Source organism: Pungitius pungitius, chromosome 14 (assembly GCF_949316345.1).
Source record: "Pungitius pungitius chromosome 14, fPunPun2.1, whole genome shotgun sequence".
Lineage (NCBI taxonomy): Eukaryota > Metazoa > Chordata > Actinopteri > Perciformes > Gasterosteidae > Pungitius > Pungitius pungitius.
The window spans coordinates 14,859,138-14,882,844 of record NC_084913.1 but is presented as its reverse complement, the minus strand read 5'-3'; the positions used below and the strand labels follow the sequence as shown (position 1 = coordinate 14,882,844).

The 23,707-nt window shown below is 44.3% G+C and overlaps 1 protein-coding gene across 2 annotated transcripts in view; it reads left to right on the top strand.

Annotated features, from left to right (window-relative positions):
• The first annotated feature begins 2,836 nt into the window (after positions 1 to 2,836).
• The window catches only part of alk (ALK receptor tyrosine kinase), a 265,070-nt gene continuing 244,199 nt past the window's right edge, over positions 2,837 to 23,707 (top strand). For both annotated transcript variants that reach the window (XM_062557175.1, XM_062557174.1), the window contains exon 1: positions 2,837 to 4,654. In XM_062557175.1, coding sequence (XP_062413159.1) covers positions 3,916 to 4,654 — 739 coding nt within the window. In that variant the 5' untranslated portion in view covers positions 2,837 to 3,915. The remainder of the gene's footprint in view (positions 4,655 to 23,707) is intronic.

Below are 23,707 nucleotides of genomic sequence, written 5' to 3'. Positions count from 1 at the left end.
CTGTGTCAGTTTGGAAACAAAGGATATCGTAAGTGTACACCTAGGAACGACCTGCATGGCAACTGATTAGAATATATCAAATGAGTCAAGTATAATGTTATAGACGTTATGAAAAATCATGATGTGAGATGTGTTACATGTTAGCTAATAATGGTGATATAATGCATGTTAAATTGAAGAAGCTTTAGGTCAAAGGTGTAATCATTGATTGTATAGTAATATTGATGTGGTCAGGGACTGGTTAGCTGAGATTACAGTCCGGTCAACAGAAGCTCTAAGCTCAATAGAAAGGTCGTATAATGTCTCGTGGGCAGAAGGCAAGACGTTTAACCTGGGGGGAGCTACGTTTGGATGTGCAGCCAATTACACAAGGCTGAAAAATAATGAACCCACCCCACGACATACGAAAAGGCCATGTAAGAGAGAGTCCCATTTCATAGTGGCGAGAGAGTGACAAGGAAGCTCATTTCACAGTCACTCAAGCATGACGTTTCTGATGTACAAGAACTATAACAAATCGGGAGCGGGAGTTGATTTTTATCCGAGTTTTTGGATCTGTAGGCATGCAAGATACCCAAATTAATGCGTAGAAGCACTAAAAAAGTGGAATCTTCATAATATATCCCCTTTAAGAAATAAAAATGCAGTGGCAAAAATAGAAAAATTCAGGAAATTGATCGACATCCTTGAATGTGCTTTAATCAAAGGCAAACAGAAAAGTCTCCAGCCACAATTTGAAGCTGCAGAGAGTCTGAGCTTTCTGTGTCTTGGTTCCTGATACGTGGAGCCACCTGAGTACTGAGCCAATCGTGCTCTTGTTACTGAAGCAGTTGTTGATCACGCGCAGCAAAGAGTCAGCAGTCAACGACGTGAATCAAACAGTCAACCCGATGAGCTTAATAAGGAAAGGGTTAAATCACCATAAACTTGAGAAGTCTCGTACCAGACAGTCATAAACGAGTGTAGACGATTTTAGGCCGATGGCTCCAGTAGGTCATGAAATAAGGTTGTGGACATACGACACACATGCAAACACACACACACAATGCATGATCTCTGCCAGGAGTAATTAAGAGAAGCTGTTAGTGGTGTCTGGTTAGTGAGAAAGAATGGGCTCGAATTGTGCAGGGCCAACAACTCCACATTAATAATGAATCACTACCAGCTGCATCTTGCTTAAAGAAGAACTGTGCAGTCAGCAGGCCCTGGATGTCGTGAGCAGTTAAGATAGCAATAACGTTGAATATGGCAGTAGGTCATATAATACTGTACAGTGCATCTAGTAGTGTGGTAGTTGTTTATGAGGGAAGAATGGAAGAAGAGCGGGGCGGTCAGCGTGAGCTGGGATCAACGGTCCACTTTTTCTTCTAATATATTTGTATTACATGATCGCCTTCTGACTCTAACTTAATAAAAAATTCTCCAACCATACAATAGCTGGATCATACAGTTGCCCTTCTGGTTATTGATTATTTTATGTAAATAAAGGTGAATAAACATTTGTTTTTATGTAAATGTGGTCATAGAAGCACAGAAAGGGTTATAGTGTGATCCAACTGTTTCCTCTGCAGGGAGTATGATTCCTTTTTTTCGAAAATCTGGAAGCCTTATTATGTGAAACTAGTTTTTTTGTCACATTACATGAGGACCAAAATATGGGCAGGTAGCTATGGCCAAACAAATATATGAGGAGCCCAACAATGTCCCCCCTAAAACTTGAATCCCCAAGGACCAGACTGACAGCCCCTGGTAAATGGTTGAGTGCAAGAGGCTGTGAGGGCTTGAAATGGTGTAAATATAAATGGCACAGCACTTTGCTGCAGCATGTCACATCACTGTGACAACGGCAAAAATATGATGTACAATTGAGAGTATTTATTTGATTCATTTTACTCTGTGGTTTCAACGTCTCCTGATCTCTTTCCTCATATGGGGTTAGAGGTAATTCAAAATCATGTTGTACTGTTTATTTTAAGTAGCTTGAATTAATAAATCTATTTGATTTGATTTGATAATTAAATGAACAGATATTGACTGATTTCGTGTTTTTTTCTCTCTTTAATCGTTAATGTTTTAAATGTATTGTACATTGTAATTTGACCGAACACACATTTACCGTCCTCTTTGTTCTCGTCACATTGCAATGACTTGTGGGTAATTCCATTGGGCAAAATCAGCGTGCATTGCAAACTTACAGGGTTCATAAAGGGCTCAAAGTGCACTACGGGGGGAGATTGGGATTGGGCTTTATTGAGTTTTTTGATTGGCCCTCTCCTCGTCTGTCACGCCGTTTGATCCCGCCCCCACGTAATTACTCTCACCTGGTCTTTCTTAGCCGTGCATTAGTTCGCTCACTCTGTAGAACACGTCCTTTGATTTGGACAGTACCGCCTGCGTCCTCACCGGGACTCACATTTCAGGGTTAACAAGAGAAGAAACGATTGGCTAGTGTGGATCGGACAGGTCAATTGACCAAATAACTGAAAATGGTGTGGACTTTTCTTATCTACGTCGGTGCTCGTATTGAATATTTCAACATTACACCCCCCCGACCCCCTCCGTAGACACGGCTCGCGTGAGGAGGGTGCGACGATTCCAGAGCAATTAGTCACAAATGGATTTGTCAGCGAAACGGTGGAGCGCGAGAAGGAACCATAAGGATGTGCTGACGCCATCTAGCGGGCGTCTCTTCCGATCAACTTCTCGTCTGTGAAAGGGGGCAGAATGTTCAGGTGAGGAAGGGGCTCGGGGGGGGGGGGGGGGTGAGAGCGTGTCGATTCCCAATTAAGAGAGTTCCGCTAGTGGCCTCTCGCGCACGATTTATGTATTTATTAAAAAGCAGTAAAAGGACAACCTAAAAAAACGGAGTCCCGAGTCTATTAGATTTTGCGTGCGTGCACATGCACGAACACGCGCATGGGAATGTGCGACTCTAAAGCCAATCTAATTTCCGGGACCCACACACCAACGGGGGCTCGGTGATTCATCGAGGAGTCCCGAGAGAGACAAACTGTTGGAGCCGTGCGCATGGCTCAGTTACAATAAATACGCGGGCACCATTTCGGCGAAGCCAAGGTGCGCTTCGGACGCGTGCGCAACAGCTGCACAGGGCTTCTCCTGGCGTTCTCCTCCGGAAAGCGGCTCGTGTCCACGTCAAATGAACTGACTGTGTTTATTTATTTTTAACCTGCACGACGGAGGCGACGTTTGTGATCAAATCACGGCCGCCGAAAATCCTACCATGGCGAAATAACCAGAGAGCCGCATCCGCCGGGGTTTTTCCGATTAGCCGACGCCGTGAGACCCAGCGATTTTTTAACAACTTTAAACTATGCTTTGCTGCTTGAGAAAAAAAACATTAACTCGCTCGCAATTTGCGATTTAGTTGCGAGAGAGAGAGAGAGAGAGGGGGGCGGAGGGGACCAGAGCGAGACTGCATCCCGCTGTTGACAGAGAGACCACTTGTGCGCCGCCGTCGCAACTGTGCCAAAGAGAGGGAGTCTTTTTTTTTTTTTTTTTGTAAGCCGCCGGAGAGGACTCGACCGGCATATCAATCAGCGTCCCGGGAGCACCGGCGAGGCAAAGGCATTTTCTTGAAGGGGTGTGTGTGTGTTCTTTGAGTGTGTGGGGAGGTTGTGAGAAGAAGCAGGGGGTGGCACTTTTATCGTTTGATGCAGTGTGGGCGACTACAGGCAGTAGAAAACAAATGTAATAAAGAAGCCTGTTCCCTCCGTCTTGCCGCGGGTGCGCACCGGCGGGGAGGCGCAAGAGACCCGCAGGATCATCGATTCGTACTTTGAGATCTTGCGCTGCTGCTGCTGCTTGTGTGACAGGAGCAGACTGAGAGGGAACGGAGGGATTACCGGGTGCGTCTTCTCCCATACAAACGAACGATTAACGTATCTTTGTGTAACCATGAACGCCGGGATATTGTTTTGGCTCGGATGTTCTGCGGCGTTTTTTGCCGGGCTGCTGTGCGCTTCGACAGCGACGGCGATGGATCTCCCCGCCGACGGCTTCAGCAACGTGAACGGTGGAGGCGGCGGCGGGGGCACGAGCGGGGAAACTGGGAGCAAGCGGGACTCGAACCAAACTCTAAACTCCAGGCTCAAGAGGAAAACCCTGGCAGTGGATTTTGCTGTCCCTTCTCTGTTGCGCTATTACCTGGCAGAGTTCATAAAAAGACCCCTGGACGGCGACTGTCAGAGTTCCATTGGGTGCTACACGGTACGCGCAAACTTAAAAATGCACTGCATACCCTTGCAGAAGACCGTATCCACTTTTGCGGACTCCGCGCTGAGGAACGCGTCCTCCGAAGGACAGCTGCCCTTTTCCCGAAGGCGGCCGCTGTCCAAAGTTCTGAAACTGGGCTTGACGAAAGCCAGCAGGAAATCAAACCAAGTCGTTGTGGAAATAGGAGAGGATCTAGTGCGAGAGGGGTGCGGGGATTTGTCCGTGCACGAGGAAGCCCCGGGACTCGACCTGGAAATGGACCTCACAACTATTCTGGAGTGGTGGCTCGGTGCGGAGGGGGGCCGGCTCCGGGTCCGGCTCATGCCCGAGAAAAAGGCCCAGGTGCCCGGGATGGAGGATCGCTACACCGCGGCCATACGGGCAGCAGATCCGCGCCTCTTCCTCCAGATATCTTCCGGGGGTGAGATTCGATATCTTTTTAATTTCAATAACCCTGCGTTCTATTCGTCTTTTTTTCCTCTCCCGCCTTTCCAGTTTCACGTGCACGCACGTGGGCGCACATGCCACGGCTCAGCAGTGGTGCATTGGAGTCTCTGTCACGGTTGTGCTTTTCATTTTTTTGACGTTGAATAGTGTGTGTCCAAGGACGCACGTGCCCCTCTCATGGTGAATATGCGTGGGTAAAGAGATGTCAGCACAAGACCTAGCTGTTTGTAAACGATGGCCCAGGAGTGGGCCTGAGGAAGAGAAAAGAAGCCTGGGTGCATGTTGAGGTCGGTGGCTGTGACCCGGGAGGATTTCCCAGAATCCATTTCATCATTGATGTCCCTATGCTGGACGAAAAGATGCGTTGCATGTTGATTGCACTCCCCAAACTAGTTTTATTTTTACGCTGGGCCATGTGCCGCATCTCTGGAGACTTTCCTTGGTTTATCCGTTCAGTGCTCATCATTATTTCATTTGTAGCCGTTGAATGGTGCAACAATATTTGAGTCCATTGTTTTCTCCTTGCATTCTCGAAAAGGCACGTCCTGGGTATTTTAAGAGAACAAGGCTCTTATTCTCATAATGTTCAAATTAAGCCATTATCTTGCTGAAAGAGAGCTTCGGCACTCGCCACCCACGGGGTTCTTCGCTCGGTTCTTCTGGGCAACGCCACAATCAGTGATATTGCTTAATCACTTGGATTTGGGAAGCTAGCCCAAAGTAAGAAAATGCAACAGAATCCGTTGTGGCTGGTTACCCTGGAAGCTAAAACAGCACCTCAGAATGCGTGTTACTACTTTGTGTGTTGATTATGATTTTGCTTGCATTGTATTTGTTTTGATGATGAAACTTGACAGAAGCCCTGCAGTTACCAGCTGGCATTCCCAAACGCAGCTTGGCAGGAGGGATGGCAGCTGAGGATAATGGCAGTGTTTTTTTGTTGTGTTTAGGCCCCCCCCTAATCCCTTTCTCATCATAACAACCTTCGAGGCTCCCTTTAGGAAGGCACTGAACCCTACAATGGTTCCAAGCTGTAAATGTGGAATAAAAAGGACATGAAGTCTACATGTACAGTAAATGTTTGCTGCTTATGTCTTTTTGTATCTTTAGATTTCTCAACTCACCAAATAATAATATCTTCGTTTAAATGTTTGACCTGGGGAGCCTTTTGCATGATCTATTTAACCAAATGAGAAGAAGATGTACTCCCACCCCCACACAGTTAGTTTCTAGTTATTTTTACTTTACAGCAGTGGTCCACAACCACTGGGCCACAGAGAAAAATTTTCTCCCAATTACATGCGCTTGTCCCCCTTAACAAGTTTCTCCAATGTCACCCACAAAATATTGTCTAAAATGAGGCAAAAAAGGTTGGGGGCCGCTTCTTCACAGTCAGTATTTACTGCAGCTCCACACTGGCTTTCAATTAACACAGCTGGTATACTGCTGCCAGGTGGGAAGCCAACCAGGGGTGTTCTTCTCAGTGGGGACCTCGATCCGATGTGTTTCACAGGGCAGCTACAAAGGTTCAATTTGGAGCTCTAGTTCAACTGAAATGCTTGTGCATGCACAGGGACAGTACTGTGTTGTACCCTTAGACCGTAAATGAAAGTGGACGTAGTCCGTTACATCAGTCATTAGTTTGTTTGTGGACTACAGTTTCTCAACTTGTAACTTTTTAGCTGGTTTTCTGTGAATTTGTCTTTTTATTTCGCTGCAACCAGAAGAGATATACATGAAGGAGGCGATATAACTGAAACTGGAATGAGACATTTTTAGATGTCCATGCAATGACAATTAACTTTCATGTGATATAAACGGACAAGTGGTAGCGACATGTCAATCACAAAGTAACCCCACCCTAAAGTGCACCTTGCTTCATGGTCTATTTTTACTTTAAATGGGACCATAACTTTCTCAATGAACATCCTGCAGTATTCACACAACTTGAAACTGGAATTAGAGATTAGAATTTCTTGTCCAGGAAAAAAAAAATGCTTTGGATTTCCTTCAGACAGTCCTTCCTGCCCAAGGGAACCAGAGCCAATATGTCGCTCTCCTCTCTCTGCCACTGCAGAAACAGCACTTTTACAACTGCATGGCCGGCTCACTTGGCCACTTGGTTATGTGTTATTGTGACCACAGCAGTGGATTGCTTAGCCTCTGTGCCGGTACTCCTGTATGCTTTAAATCAAATTCTGACTGTCTGGATTTGAATACTTAAGGAGCACCGCTATGGGGCCTGCAGATAAATATGAAAAACCTAATGGACCAGCAGTTTAAACCTTCAGCCATGTTAAAAAATATATCTTTAGTCCGCGACAGTCGTGGTAAATAACAGTCTTTGCACCACAGGTGGAACCCACATCTCATCGCAGCATTCCCACAGCTTCTTGCAACATTACCCTGCCACGTGTTTGCAGAGCGGCCCTCGTTTTCATAAGCTGCTATCACATTAAGACTTTTCTACGAGGCACAACTGTGTATACGCACAGACAGATTCCCGCTACGCCTCTCACACACACACACACACACACATCCATTGTCCCTCTAGTACCCCCCCCCCCCCCCCCCCCCCCCCCCATTCTGTAAAATACAAACTCACTTCTGCCAGCATCACAAACTCCTGGCCTTAAATGACTCACTCAAGGCTCCAGTGGGCGTTGTCTCGCTCCAGCGGTCCCTTTACACCCGCTGATCAGCCTCTGTTTGGCATATTCCTGTGTAGTATGCAAGCTTTACACTTGCTTTTCCCTCTTGTTTTTCTTTTCTCGGCCTCTGGTAAGATGCCGACTATTAGCGTGAAGTAAATACCAGCCACCGCAACCCGGAATAATTTGACGATCAAGCGAATCCGCCTGGGGGAATCGAGGCATTAAAACTCAGCAGTACATTTACACTTTCACTTGCCCCAAGGGGCCCCCTCGCTAATTAGGAACACTGCGATGAGTTATGATGGCGGGGAGGGACAAGTGCTGGGCAGGTGTGATAAAGGGTTGACCTCTACTTCATTAACCTCTTAAGTTCACCAAAGCGCTGGCATGAACAGGCTGCGGGGGAATCGTTACCATCTCCATTAGCCCCCTGGAAGTGTCATCTTGCTTGAGAGGAGGGGGCTAGCGTACGCCTGAGCCCCGTCTTCCCGATGTTTGGCCCCCTCAGATGTGCCCCGAATGCAAGACACACACAGGTTCAAGACCCCCGCCAGCCGGCTCCCTTTGAGAGGCTTAGCAAACACCGCGTTCTCAGCAGTCAGGCTATTAGTGCAATTTGAAGTTGGATTACATGCCCCCTACATCTGTTTATGCTGCATCGCTTGTGGCCCCCCTTTTCTTTGAAAGCGATTTGTTGTTGAAAGCTGGATTAGCTTTTTTGGTTAAAAGGTGTTTTCCCTTTTTATCTTTGAGTTTTTCACCAGACATGTAATGTGCAAGTTGGGTGGGCGAGGTCGTGACATTGTTGCCTGGGCCTTGGAAACCAAATTATTACAGAATTCTTGACTTAGTTTCTTTTTTTGGATTCAATACTTTGAATAAGAAATAAACAAAACACATGTGGACCTTAGTTTTTTCCTCATTATTCATCATGACTTTTTAAAGGATTCACTTGGATAAGTTTATTGGATGATGTACTAGTTTGTGCAGTCATACTGTTTTTGCCTTAATGCCAGAGGAGATAAGGGAAGTTATGGAAGTTTTTCAAATCATTGGTTTGTGAAAGAAAAAGGGTTCATTTCCACTTTCTAAATTGTGAATGTATTTCTTTTCTTTGCGACACAGTAAACTGAGTATCATGGGGTCTTAGACTGTGTTCAGGGTAAACTTTCTGGTATTTTAGGTAGGATCAAAGCATGAATTGAAAATAATCCTGGCATTAATCCATAATGATTCGGTTTTCGGCTGACTTGGATCATATCCGTGATGGAATCATTGTTCTACAGAGCTGTGAAGCTACCTAAAGCCTGCTGCAATAAAGGAACCTCTTTCCGGGAATGGAATTCAAAGTTGACCAATAAAACACCTCGACTCAGATTGTAGGGTGGCAATGATTTTATTGATCACTTATTGATCTAATTGTTTCATGTGATGTATGAAAATATTCTTCCATAGCTCGAGGTGACGTCAAACATCTTCCGACCAAAAGGGAATCTATTTTATTACATAAAACTGCAAAACTCATCCTTACATTGAAAAGCTGAAACATGCAAATTTGGGTTCCACAAATTCAAATAATCCAAACATTATATATATATATATATAATTCTGCATTCAAATAATGAGGTATACTTTTTTTGTGAAATTCAACAGTCCAGACTATGATTTGCACAGTGAACCTTTTCTTGGTGTGTGTGTGTGTGTGTGTGTGTGTGTGTGTGTGTGTGTGTGTGTGTGTGTGTGTGTGTGTGTGTGTGTGTGTGTGTGTGTGTGTGTGTGTGTGTGTGTCGGTTGACCTTTTGATTCAGCCTGCCCAGGTGCAAGTCTAGAGGGCCGACAGAACCCCCCCAAAGAATGACATAACTTGGCGAATGAGTGCGTGGAGTAGTGGTAATCAATGACACCCCTGACATCTAAAGCTTGCATCAATCAGCCGCTAATGGAAAGTCAATAGGAAGTCAGAATGAAATGGCACTTTGGCATTTCTATGATTGATCCATTTCATTCATAAAGCACCCCCCCCCCCACCACCCCCACCCGATCGATGCTGCAGGTTGCAGCTGGCACAATAAAGGGCGCTCGTTGGTACGTTAGCACGAGGCCGCACTCGAGGCCACGCACCCCCCCTCCCCCCCGTCTTTGTCAAGGTCTGTCATGCCGCAGTGCTGTCAGGGTCTCTCCTTGATTTGTTTTGTTCATGCATGTGAATTAGGACACTTTGCTGGCAGTACAAATACCCACAAATGGAGAATGCTAATTGGCGTCCTTAGATCGAGCTAAGCCAATGCATTTGCACTGCAGGTTCTGCGTTGGAAATCAAAAGTAATGAGTGACGAGATGCCCCCTGAACCTGCAGGGATCCTTTCAGCGAGGTCACATTCAACAGCGCTGCTTTCGGCCTAATGACACGGCAGATTCTCCTGGATTTGAGGGGTACATGGGAAATCATCTATTTGGCTGGTGGAAATGTACGGCCCCCGCGTACCCAGCCCTTCCATTGGTTGGCTCCATCTCAAGTCCTCGGACAGGGAAATGGGTAGGGTGGTGTTGGGGGACGGAAACTGCAGTTAGCATTCTGTAGCCAGCCACATTTAATATAAAATATGAAATTGCAAAGCTTGTCAAATTGAGAGCTCAGCGGGTAAACGCTTTCAGAAAGTAAACAATAGCTAATGCCTTCTGATAATAATCAACCTCGTATTTACTGTTTTGTGAATTAGTGGGTAGTCAAGGTGACTTACGCTGTGTCCCCCCTCCCTTTTTATTCTCCACTTCTTATCCAGCACTGTCGTTCTATCACTTCCTGTTCCCCCAGTGTTTATTAATGGCAATTTTCTTTTATACTTTCAAAAAGAGAAAAAACAACCTGCGTGGCTGCCAGTTTGATTAATGGCGACACTTTTAAGAGGCCTCGTAGCAGGACTTCAGCTCAGAGAACGAACAGTAGCCGAATGGAGCACGCTCACCACCACGAGACGCTCCACTTCCATAACGAGACCAATGAATAAACGAGGGGGGGTCCTACTCTGGCCCTGTACGCGACGTGGGAACATCTATTTCTGTATGCAATTTAAATGCCACACAGGCCCAATTTGGCTCCTTTTCTAGTTTTTTGTAAGCATTCTTTGTCATTTTTTAGTTGTGAACTAGGTTTGCTTCATGCTCTATAGATGAATGTATATAGGGGAGCAAACATTTAGCACTTGTGTAGGAAGGTCACCTGAGCGAGTCATGACAGCTATCGGGCACAGGTTTACCTTGAAGGTTGAGTCGACACACATGACTGCACGATTCACTCTGCCGTGTCTTTTGTTTTGGCAAAGTAAACGTGCACGTGGCACCTATTTCACCTATGCCCATTCAATTGATAAACCCCCTGGATTTAAATGGCTCATACATGCAAACATTTCTGCTCCACCTGCACATTCCAAGCATTTCCTACATACTAATTGCCTCTGAGAAGTCAAGAATGAAGTCAGGGTAGACTAGAACATTTTGAGGAAAAAGATTACTGCAAGAATAAAGTCAAATGTAAATGAGAAAAAGGTCACCCATTCTTATCAGGGTTATTACTGTGCTCTGGTACTATTCTGTTATGACTTAACTCCTTAACTTTCAGATAATTGAATTATTAATTAAAATCATTAAACAGTGGCCCTACATTTCCACCTCCTGTTACCCTATCCATTTTTGATTGTTTTAGACCTTCAAAAGTCAACCCTTCTGTAACTGTTTGCACTAGTTTTTATAGGGTACCCAAATATGTATTTAGTATTCCAGAACCTTAAGTGTAAATGCATGAATGGCTCATGCATTTATTGCACAACTTAAAATCGTTCTGCTTTGCCTCTCGGTCAAAGTTGGAGCAGCATCGAAATAACCAAACTAATTACCATATTTGGTAATTGACTTTACATTAACTGCCTGTGTGAGCTATCTTTTGAATCCCACTGATCTTTGTTTGTATATTTGCAATTTATTCAAAAGAACTAGATAAATGTCTGAGAGTCTTCTATAAATGCGCCAGCTGTGCTTCCTGCTGCCTGTGTCCTCTCTTCCCCAACTCACTTCCTGTCAGTGACTAACTTGCAGGGAACGAGGAAGCGGAGGGAGGGGAAGTGAATGAGATCCTTTAGTCTCAAACAGTCTCATCCTCCTGGATTTGTAACTGAAATTGTAACGTTATCTAAATGTAGCAGTCGGGTAAAAAGATTTGGAGCCATGGCTGAAAATCCCTTTTCACTTGAACAACTGTATAACCTATATTTTGGCACACTTCTTGGTTGTGCAGAATTTTAGAATCAGCAGTTTTGGAGCAATGTTTCTCCAGACTTTAAAGCTGCAGTAATTATAATTTTTTCAGCCACTTGTGGGCAGCAGAACGAGGATTGTTGCTTTCAAAATTGAATTGTCAAAATGTAAAAATATGAATTAGTGCAGCTAAAGCTGGAACTTCCCGAAGTCTTTAAAGCTTTTTCCTTTAATTTCATAGAATTTCCAAACAAGACTGCAGCATGAATGAAAGAAGGATATGTGAAAAAAGAGGCACCATTTTAGTCTTTTCAGTCCAGTGAATCACCACTAAGCCTCGTCTCAGTTCTCGTACTGCTCTGTTTTTCAGGTCCAACTGAAATTTGAGCCATGTAAAACTTGTCCCTGTGACGCAGATAGTCTGAGGGGGAGAAGAAGCTCCCAACATCCACCTGGAGTTAAAGACATTAAGAGACGCGTAGGTGTCACCGCGCACGCACACGCACACACACACACACACACCCACCCACAGAGCCCAGGCTGCCTTGGAGGAACAGCCCGAGTGCTCTCTGGCCAAGTCCCCGGCTCCCTTTATGATCCGTAATGGGATTGTTGAAGAGCGCCAGCAGCCTCCTCATCACAGGACTGAACCCACTTGAACAGGCAAGGAAGATCTGCTGCTCACTTAACCCACTCGTTCCATCCAGACCCCCACCTCTTTATGCCCTTTGTGTTAGAGGGCCTACTGCAACGCACTTAACCGCAGTACCGCAGGAGGCAGAGTTTGTGTCTCATTGAAGCGAGAGCGGCCTCGACTGGGTTAAAGGGGGGGTGGAGGCGGGACGCCGCCTGCACTCGTCTACTTTCTAACAACAAATTGATAGCTAGCTTGAGTTTTTGATGAAAAGGTTTGTTGTTCAAGCCACAAAGAGGGTATGGACAGTCCACACAAGTACCCCCGTGATCACAGGGCTCTGTTTCCTCTAGGTTTACAGCTTAGGCCAATGGGAGGGGGGTTAGTACTCCATAACTTAGTTAACTAAGTTATTTGTAAATGACCATCGTTCTACGTCAAACCTTTCCCGCCACTGTGTCTCTAAAACTAAAAAATGTTTTTTTTTTGCCATTAAACCAATTTTCTTTGATGGTAAGAAACTTTTGCCAATGTTTCAAAATGGATGCCAATGTCTACCTAGCAACTGTTTACTGTCAAACCTGCTATTGGTGCTCTACAAATAACCTCGTCTGAGACATTCAAGGACCTTTTGGACACAGTGTTTTAAATCCATTTTCTTTGTGCCTGTCAGGGGCCTTTTGCTCTGTGTAGCGTTACGGTATCTAAGCACACAGTGTGTCCACGCAACACAGCTGAAATAACGAACTGTGGATTTGTGTGCAATTTGTGCAAAGATCAAAAGAAAGGGGCTGCACGCTTCCATCATTCTCCGCTTCGGAGGTCGGCATTTTAATTGTTTCAGTGTGGACAAGCTCTGCTTGAGTATTGAGGGAGAAGTGTCCCGGTGTGCGTTAATGGCCATGCTCATGTGGGCGCGTGCATGACCATCAGGAAGCAAAGGGGCCTTCAGGCTACACCAAGCCTCCTCCTCCTGTCGGATCTGGTAGTAGGCCAACAGCTAGCAGCCACATCATCACAACATCAGCAGCGCAGCAAATAAAATAAAAATATCAGCACTTCAGATTTATTTTTCTTTTTAGTGCCGGCTGGATGGCAACATGCTGACCTTGCCGTGCTTGCGTAGCCCATGAAATTAAGCCACAACCCGTGTCCCATTGCCTCCTATCTCCATCACACTCTTCCTCTTGCCACACATACACACCCCTTGTCTCCATGTAGTACAAATGCACCCTGAACTAAGTGGTTGTTCTCTTGGTGGCCAGTTAAAAAAAGAGCCCAATGTAAAGGCAAATCCGGCCTGGGGAGAGGGTCCCGGTTCACACACCGGCTGGTGGTGCTTCTGGATGAGTTTTGCTTATCATGAATAGGGAGGTATGCCCAAAACCCACCCGTCACTTGGTGCCTTTTGGTTGTAGGTATGCATCTCAAAAGAATGAACTAGCTGTGATAACCAGATGCTACGGGTTTTCCCTTTAGCTACATAGGTTCATGCAGTCAGTCAGGTAACGTCTCAGAGAACACGGGAAAAGGGTCACATGTTTCCACTGTATCCCTCAGTTACAGCAGCCCGCAGAGCGCTACTGTTAAACACATCACAGAGCGATATGGGACATCCGAGCGGGGTGCAGGTGTCGGCGTTTGTGAATGGGCCAAAGTGTAATTTCACCACAGATGACAAAAGCTCCACGAGAAACTGGCTACTGAATCTTTCAATCTTGCTCGCTGTGAAGAAAAACCGGACTCGACTGTCATACACTCTGGGTGCCAGGCGCTCGGCTTCCACGGGGGCAAAGCTGCTGACTGACAAGTATTGGAGGGGGGGGCTTTATCACCTTGTCACCTTACAGGCAGTTGATTATAAAAACAGGCTGATGGTGACTGTGGCTGCCTTCAGAAGCCACATTCTGCCATTTGTTTCTCCCCTTATCTTTATGAATTGCCAATCTTTCGTAACACTAATGTAGCAAGCAAGCAAGCCCGGGTGTAGCGGAATAAACCGGAGACACTGGAGATTTGCTTCTGCACAAAGGCATAAGTATAGCTACAACTCTTCTCCTTCACCGTACCCTAAATACAGTGGGGGTGGCGTTGATGGACACCAGCGGTATACCGGGGGGGTACGTATGCACGTGGTGAGACACTAACTGACCCGCTCCAGTGACTCGGCCTTGGAAACCAACGTAGCACGGCGACTTTGACACTAGTTGCCCTCAGATGATGGGGGGGTTCGGGGGGAGACCAGCTATAGATGAATAAAATAAGTAGAGGGAGAGTGTTTTCAGGGGAAGTCAACAGTCTTGGCTCTTTTCCATTTTTTTGCCCCAGACTGAGCCGTCCATGTTCTGAAATGAGCAACGGTTTATACTTCTCTGTTGCACCACAGTGTGTGTGTGTGTCTGTCTTTGTTCTGATCTTGGAGTGAGGCCATTGGTTTGACCTTCTGGAGATGGCGGTACATGTTCAAGGTCTGGGCATCTAGTCTCAGACCTGTTCATTTTATTTGGAAGTTATGCTGTTTTTCACACTGCAGTGGGGCTCGTGCTACTTCAAGCCTCTTTTAGAGATCTATTGCTGCTGCCAACCTGTCATATACGGGTTGGATACCTTCAACTATTTTGGGTGAAATGCTACTCATTTTTAACACGGTTTAACATTTGTTAAAGTGCATTCCACTTTTCTAACTAGTTGAGAAGCCTTGCTCACTTTCAGGAAGGTCACAAAAACCGTACCAGGCTGAGTTGATGCCAAAATTTAGAAACCTTGACAAGTACATTTCTACGGTTTCTACTGTCAAAAAACTGCTTAACTAGTTATGAGCTGGGAAATGAAGCCGCTAATTCAACGTGCAATGTGTAACATGCAGTTTTTGGCTGACACAAAAAGCAGAAAAACAGGTTGGCAGATCATTTGTCACGCTGTTGGTTCGTCTTCATCTCGTTTGTATTTCCCTGCGTCTCGTGTCCCGTGGTTAACTTCACTGCCTCCCTTGTCCGCTTTGTCCCTATTTGGTCCCTTTGTCCAATCACCAGCACCTTCGCAGTGTATTCAGACCATGTGTGTCCTAGTTGTTGCGTAGAGACCTTGACTGTGTTATTGTGATTTGCTTCACCTGGTTCTTTTTTCTGCTGATGAAGTCTTTGTTTGAAACCTGGGGGGTGGTGGCCAACAATTTATTTAACTTTTGTTTCAGCAGAAGTTGTTATACAATCATCAATTTTGAACAATCTAATCACCTTATGATGTAAGTGGCATTGTGAGATAACTGCCTTTACTCTCCTCCTTTGGTTTTACCATTCACTTGTAAATGCATTAATCTTGCATGACCGATGGCTCTGAGCACTAATGACACAAGCAGGAGCACGTTCCAGCACAATATTGTACTTTACTGAATTAAATAATGCAGCCTGAAGCATTTGTGTCTCTAGTCTTGGCCCGCTCAACAAAGATTGATTTACCCTCCTTCTGGAGCATATGTATACAAATTCAGAATCATTTACCTTACATCTTTATCTGCAATTTATCTACAATTTAATGGGCCTCACTTGTGCCAAACATGACACTGACATGTATAGCTGCACTTGTTGAATGATTGGGAAATCCTGATCTTCCCTAAAAAAAACAGCTTTTTTTCTTATAGCATTGTGAATTTCTCTGTCCTAATATGTCCACAGTGATATCCGTGATGGCAAGAGTCGATGTGCCTGGGGATAAAGACAACTGTACCCATGCGTGCCAAAAAAAGTTGATTAGAAAATGAAAAGGAGCAAATGGTCCTTTTGATGAACCCAGTTGCGATCAGGTGGCAGGGCGCCGTTTGGTGAGCGTGGGCATTGGCCAGTTGTGACTGCGAGTAATTTATCTCCATTGCAGTTGCTGCCTTCGTGTTAAACAGGACTCAATCGGGCTGCTACTGAATGCCAGCTGGCTTTTAAGGGCGGTAAAAAGAAGAAAAACGAACAAACAAATGAAAAAAAGAGGCCAAATTAATGACTGCCAACGGAAGTGAGACCCAGCTCTTACTCTGATTAAACATCAGTGCCATCAAAGGGCAGCAAGCCATTACAGATAGATTGCATTGGCTCTGAGGCGAGACAAGTCGGTGAAGAGAGGTCTCGTCTCACGCCGAGGATGTGTTCGCTCAAGGCTGGAGAACGCCTTTTCAAATACGTGGTTTCTGTTAACTCTGTGCAGAACCAAAGCAGCTGCACTAAAGAGTCCGCAAACTATTATGCTCATTAGTGTAATCGCAATCATTTATTCAGGATTAATGTGAGCCAGTTGGTTAGCTGTGACCCTTTAGGAGACTTTTTATTCCGCTTAGAAGTAAAGTTTATACATTGCACTGGGTGCCAGTAATCGAGCGCTAACTAGAAGGAAAGAGATGCAATTTGTTTTGCTGCGGACGACGCAGTAATAGTCGTGTTCTGTGAGGGGGGGGAAGACGTAATGAGACGCACAGTGTTACAGTTCGGTACCATTAAGAGGAGTTATTTAAAGCGATTTATTTCAGGCTGCTGCAAGAGTCCTTTAGAAACGTGAACCCCTCTCCCCTTCCCAGTTGGAACTATTAACCAACGTGCTGCACGTAATCGCAGCACGGAACGATCGCAGCGATCTTCTGGGCCTGATTATCATTTTAAGGTGTACTGATCGCGGTTCAAATAAATCAAATGAGACCTGTGTTAATTGGCACATAAACCCCCTCCACGGTTCATATGGTGTCTTTATTGGATGGACGCAGTGGATGAAAAATAAAAAGCCTGATAACAATTGAAAGCTCTTTTTCTTTTCACTTGTAAATTTGCTGGGCACAAAGACATGGTTCTTATCACTAAAAGGTCACAAACCCGCTGGAGGGGGCTGTTAAGCACGCTCTTCTATCTCTCTTTCTCTCTCTCTCCACTCTGATCTTATTCTCATTGCTGCGCCAGCAAAAGATCTCAAATAACAGGGACCCAATCGTTTCCATTAGCCATGTGGTAACGCAGCCAGGTTGGGAAGTGCAATGGCTTGGGTCCGAAATTCCACTAATGAGGACGAAAAACTTTCATCGAAACGCTCAACAAACGCTCAAAAGTCAAAGCACATCTTCGCCGAAAATGATGACAAATCAATGCGTAAGAACATCCGAATGTGTTCTAGCTTTGTATGAACGAGTTAGAGTAGAACACTGAGAAGTAAACCTGCATATCCAGCCCCCCCCCTTCAGTAGACCCAGTGGGGAACACACTGATTAATTACATCGTGGTGCATTGTCTTCCATCTGGCGGAGTTCCTTATCTCCCCAGGATGAATGACTGCTTAAACTGCTACTGTTTCATCTGCAGTTGGGTCCCTTTGCCAGTAAATGGGGTAATAATTTGTGTGCAAACGATCCATTTTCTTCAGTAATAGAAATAATTTTTCTCATTAGCATGTACATTAGTGGTACGTTTCATGATAGGCCGAGATATTAGCTCTCTTGGACCAAAGGGCTTTCCCTGAATTTGAGCGAAGAGAAGCATCTGGTGGTCTTTTTTTTTGTTAAAAATGAAAAGTTGACATTCCACGCATGAAAACCGTCTTTCCACACACATGCTCACATGCTGCTCTGTTGAACCAGGTTCTGTGGCTAACCGTGAGGTGACTGGATTAAATTAGTACCTTTTTAACATGGCAACACCAGGTTACTGGTTGAATTTGACCAGGATGCAGCTTTTCCCATAAAATGAATTGTATGTTACTTGTTCTGTTAAAGAAATGCCATCAACTCACTCAAGGCTGGCAAGACTTGCTGCCAATACCTGCGACCTGCCGAAATGCTGTGCAATTCAGGACGCACGGTCTGACCTTTGGGCGTCTCCCGCAGGACTAATAGTCATTTCAAGTAAGCACATGTGATAAAAATACATGTCCGGGTCCCTCCCATGTGTTTAGCTGCTGGATTTAAAACCCAATGAGTAAGACTTGCTTCAGTTTGATGCCTTTTCAAAGTATGCATATATACTATATATATATATATATATATATATATATATATACTTGTTAACACACTTGTATGCCCTCCTCAGCCCCAGCTGCGCTCTTGTAGGACTGTCTGGATTTGGAGCGGGCAGCTACAAACAAATGTAGTCAAATAAACAGTGAAGAAAAGACAGATGAAAGAAGGGTGCCTCAAGATTGGAGGGTAATATATGAAGGGAGATGAGAAAGAGATATGCAATCCTTAGAGGAATGAACACCATTGAGTTATTCATGCGGTTTTGAAGTCAACCATAGAAGAATAGTGGAAGATATTGCATGTCTCATCTTCCTTTTCCTTTTGGTTTTCTGAGAAATAAAAACGTTTATGTAAATCTCAGTCTCACACACTGTACAATATAGAAGTTCCCAGGCTCATTAATTGTCTGACATTTGCTTCTTCTACTCAGAAGGAAAAGTATACGGTTTCTTTTTCTGGACATCTTTTTTTCTTGAGATATTCTTGCAAACATTGCAGCAAGAGGATTGAGCATGTGTGATTTGTCCAAATGTCTTGGATTTCTTTTGAATTTTTGGTTTTACGTGGTTTAAACCTGCAGGAAACCGAAAAGGCGATGCGTACCTCAGCAAAGGCTGCACCATTATCTCAATCTCATAATATAGAAATCCTGAAGGAGCTCTGTACAATCTGATCCTCATGTGATCACGTCCTCAGTGATATGAAGTTAATGTCTACATTTTGTTCGCTGAGGTTAACTTTAAGACGGCAACGTATTTATCTTAAGTATGACCTTTTTAGTTCAAACCATAGGAAAACCAAAGTGTAGAAATACCTGTAGGTTGTCAGTTTTTTTTAGTTTTCCATTAAGAAAGAAAGAAAGGAACTTGTCAGAACATCAATGCATTTAAAGACCTCTTATAAGAAGTGTCCAACTATAACTTAAGGGGCCACCAGTTTTCTTTGACCGACCGCTCAACAGTTCACCAAATCTCTAAATCTGACATGAGTCAAATTTTATTTTCCAAATGATTTACAAACAAACGAATCGGACTGACGTGATGGAAGCTTTGAAAAGAACTGAATTCAATGAACCTCACAAATAAAAGGAATCAATCATGAGCAAATACATAAAAAACACAAGTTGCTTTGCTGCTCCCATTTAAGCCTTCGTTTGTAAGTCTTCTGCCGCTGTGCTCTGAAGGAAACCAGTGTCCAGGCTTTGGTCCACAGTGGCTGACTGCGCGCCTCAATGTGCCTGTGACCATTGAATCAATGAGGCACAGGAGAACCAACATGTCATCCCCCCTGGACGCTCCCTTGGCCTTTGTCGGTTTGCATGCAGGGAGAGGAGCTGTGATTCAGTGTGTGGAGAGCAGGCTGCTTTCTTAAGAGGGCGAGCTAAATACAGTGAAGCTGGAGTTTCTGTGGTAACCGGGTAAATGCTTACTTCAAGGAATAGTTGAATACAAATGTTCCTCGTTTGTCTGTCTGCAAAAAAGGGATTTTTTTATGTGAAACTGTTCATACATGAGACGACTGAACAGTATCTAACAAGCTGGATCACCTGCACACTAAAAACAGTTGCAGGTGCATCAGTCAAAAGTGAAACCACCCAATTTGTGTGATAAGTCAATTCTAACAGTCTGGAAAAGTGTGCAAACAAAGAGGAAGACAGAGAGAGGGACTAATGCCAAAAACTGGCCTATATTTAAATGGAACTCTTTGTTGCTGTCGTAATGTACTTCAGTCTTTTTTTTTATTTTAATTGGGCAAAGCAAAGAACCAAACAAACAGTGCAGGATTATAGTTCCGTTTTTTAATGACTGTAAGCTTGGAACTTAATGATGTTCAGGTCAGAGGTCTTTTCATCCTACATCCAACATGTCTATTTTTGACATTGTGGGTTGGCTGTCTGGCCAACCTTTTCAACTCACAAAGTATAAGACTGAAAATACAAGATTTAGATGAATATGCATATTCTAACCTTACAGTATTTTCGATTTTTTAAAATATATATTTATTTTTATCTTACCCCTTACTTACAAAGTGCTAATCAGGATCACTTTGTGTAATGGCAAATCCTATGCTGCGTCACTAGCGTCACCTACACGTCACGTTCCACATGTCGCTGCAAAGGACTTTCTGGACACTTTGTCTCTTTAACTCTGATCGTGTCCCTCTGCCTGAGCGGGAGGAACCAGATGATGAAAGATGACCTAGATTGCTTTTTGCAAAGCTGTGGGTGAAAACAAGGCCGTGGCGTACAAGCTAAGCAAGCCCCATTCCCCCCGGCCCTCGTAAGCGGAAAAGGCACAAACATCACAATCCTACACATGCCGCTGGAATTAAAACTTCCCAACCACTTAGGAATCCCTTGTCTTCATGTGCACGCTTCTTTGGGTTTGCAGCATCGAGGCTCGCCAGACGTTTTCGTCAGCAACGCTAATAAGGCGAGTTTTATTTTTGCTTTTTTTTTGTGTCTCTTGGGGAATACCCTCAATTCAAATCCAGGGCAGCTGTAACTGTGTAAACGCTGCATAAAAAAGCGCGTATCAAATCACGACAACATTTCACACACATCAATAAACAATTTACATGTATTGGTTATGTTCTTCAAATATATATATATATATATATATATATATATATACATACACTCACCGGCCACTTTATTAGGTACCCCATGCTAGTAACGAGTTGGACCCCCTTTTGCCTTCAGAACTGCCTCAATTCTTCGTTGCATAGATTCAACAAGGTGCTGGAAGCATTCCTCAGGGAGTTTGGTCCATATTGACATGATGGCATCACACAGTTGCCGCAGATTTGTCGGCTGCACATCCATGAAGCGAATCTCCCGTTCCACCACATCCCAAAGATGCTCTATTGGATTGAGATCTGGTGATTGTGGAGGCCATTTGAGTACAGCGAACTCATTGTCATGTTCAAGAAACCAGTCTGAGATGATTCCAGCTTTATGACATGGCGCATTATCCTGCTGAAAGTAGCCATCAGAAGTTGGGTACATTGTGGTCATAAAGGGATGGACATGGTCAGCAACAATACTCAGGTAGGCTGTGGCGTTGCAACGATGCTCAATTGGTACCAAGGGGCCCAAAGAGTGCCAAGAAAATATTCCCCACACCATGACACCACCACCACCAGCCTGAACCGTTGATACAAGGCAGGATGGATCCATGCTTTCATGTTGTAGACGCCAAATTCTGACCCTACCATCCGAATGTCGCAGCAGAAATCGAGACTCATCAGACCAGGCAACGTTTTTCCAATCTTCTATTGTCCAATTTCGATGAGCTTGTGCAAATTGTAGCCTCAAGTTTCCTGTTCTTAGCTGAAAGGAGTGGCACCCGGTGTGGTCTTCTGCTGCTGTAGCCCATCTGCCTCAAAGTTCGACGTACTGTGCGTTCAGAGATGCTCTTATGCCCACCTTGGTTGTAACGGGTGGTTATTTGAGTCACTGTTGCCCTTCTATCAGCTCGAACCAGTCTGGCCATTCTCCTCTGACCTCTGGCATCAACAAGGCATTTCCGCCCACAGAACTGCCGCTCACTGGATGTTTTTTCTTTTTCGGACCATTCTCTGTAAACCCTAGAGATGGTTGTGCGTGAAAATCCCAGTAGATTAGCAGTTTCTGAAATACTCAGACCAGCCCTTCTGGCACCAACAATCATGCCACGTTCAAAGTCACTCAAATCACCTTTCTTCCCCATACTGATGCTCGGTTTGAACTGCAGGAGATTGTCTTGACAATGTCTACATGCCTAAATGCACTGAGTTGCCGCCATGTGATTGGCTGCTTAGAAATTAAGTGTTAACGAGCAGTTGGACAGGTGTACCTAATAAAGTGGCCGGTGAGTGTATATCCCAGCAGCAATGGTCTCGAGCCATCTGCTTTGGTTTATATTGTTTTGGGGGAGTGGCTTTGGAGGAAGGCTGCTCTAGATTTAGCTCTAGATTTGTCTCGCTACTATCATTGGAAAACAATACTGTGTTTTGTCGTTTTGGGTGATTCTTTTTTTTATTTTTCATCTTGTCTCGAAGACATCATTACCGGAAGAATAATTTAGTACCGCACATTTTCTATGGCAATATTCCATTTACTATTTGAATTAGTTTGGAAGTCTGTGCCATCAATATTATGCAGTCATAACTATATTGAGATCTTTATTGTCACCAACGCACTTAAGACTTTAAAAAAGCAACTACTGGAATTTGCTAATGAGCAGTCAATGCTGACTATTGAAGGACACTAGTCGGAGCACGGGTTCACGACAGTGAAATCGATGTGCTGAGAGCTTCTTTCTCTTCTTGATCTGCGTTTATCGAAATCCTCGTCTCAAAGCGATGTGATCTTCATCCCGTCCGCCGACAACGAGACCCGTTGAGGTCTGCCGACATCTCTGGCCCGCGTACGCAGCGCCGGCCTCCCTCTGGTCTGCCACGACGCTGCAGCCTTAATGGCGGTATTGTGTGCTCAGAGTCTCCTTAAATGCATTATGTGCTTCTGGGGCTCCCCCGGCCATCTGACAGCCTCTGTGCCGCTCCACCGACAATCGGCATAATTCAAATCTCCTCTGCTGCCCGGGGTGCAGGCCTAATTGATCTCTGGTAGAAGCAGCACATGTAAGGCATTCACATGCTGTCTCTCACATCTCAGCGGTAGACGGACACAGCGACGGGGGGGGGAAGCAGCCGGGCCCTTTATGCACAGACAGGCAGATATTTACATGTAGTGGCATAGTTTAAAAGAGCGTTTCGGGAGGCGTGCATGCAAGGAGCCCACTTTAAAAATCAATTGATTTTACAACCGGAGCTTGACCAAACAAAATAAATTTAACATTAACATATTTATTTATTTAGAGGTTATTTTTGGTACTTTGAGTTACATTGAACAGTTTTACCAATGTTGATTATGTTGATTATATTCAGCAGTCTTTGAAATCATCCCACACACTCACATTTTATGTGTATTCTCCAGAGCTGGCAGTAATTTTTATTGTATATATATACATATATATATATATATATATATATATCTCAAAATTATATCAAATAAAGGCTTGAAATATCTCACTTTGCATGTAATGAGTCTATACAGTATAATATATTAGTTTCACCTTTTAAGTTGAATTACTGAAAGTAATATGCTTTTGCACGATATTCTAATTTTTCGAGTTTCACCTGTATACACAGGGTGAAATAAGTATTGAACACGTCACCATTTTTATCAGTAAATATATTTCCAAAGAAGCCATTGACATTCACCAGATGTTTGCAACAAACCAAGTAATATATACATAGAAGTTCAGAAATAAAGTTATGTGTGATAATGTGAAATGACACAGGGAAAAAGTATTGAACAACTGAACAAAGGGAGGCGCAAAAAGGTCTGGAAAGCAAAGATAACAGCTGAAAACTATCAGTAATTAAAAAGCAATCCAGACCTACAAAAAGGTCTCATTGCTAAGGTGTCACACAAAACACCTCCCATGATGGGTAGAAGCA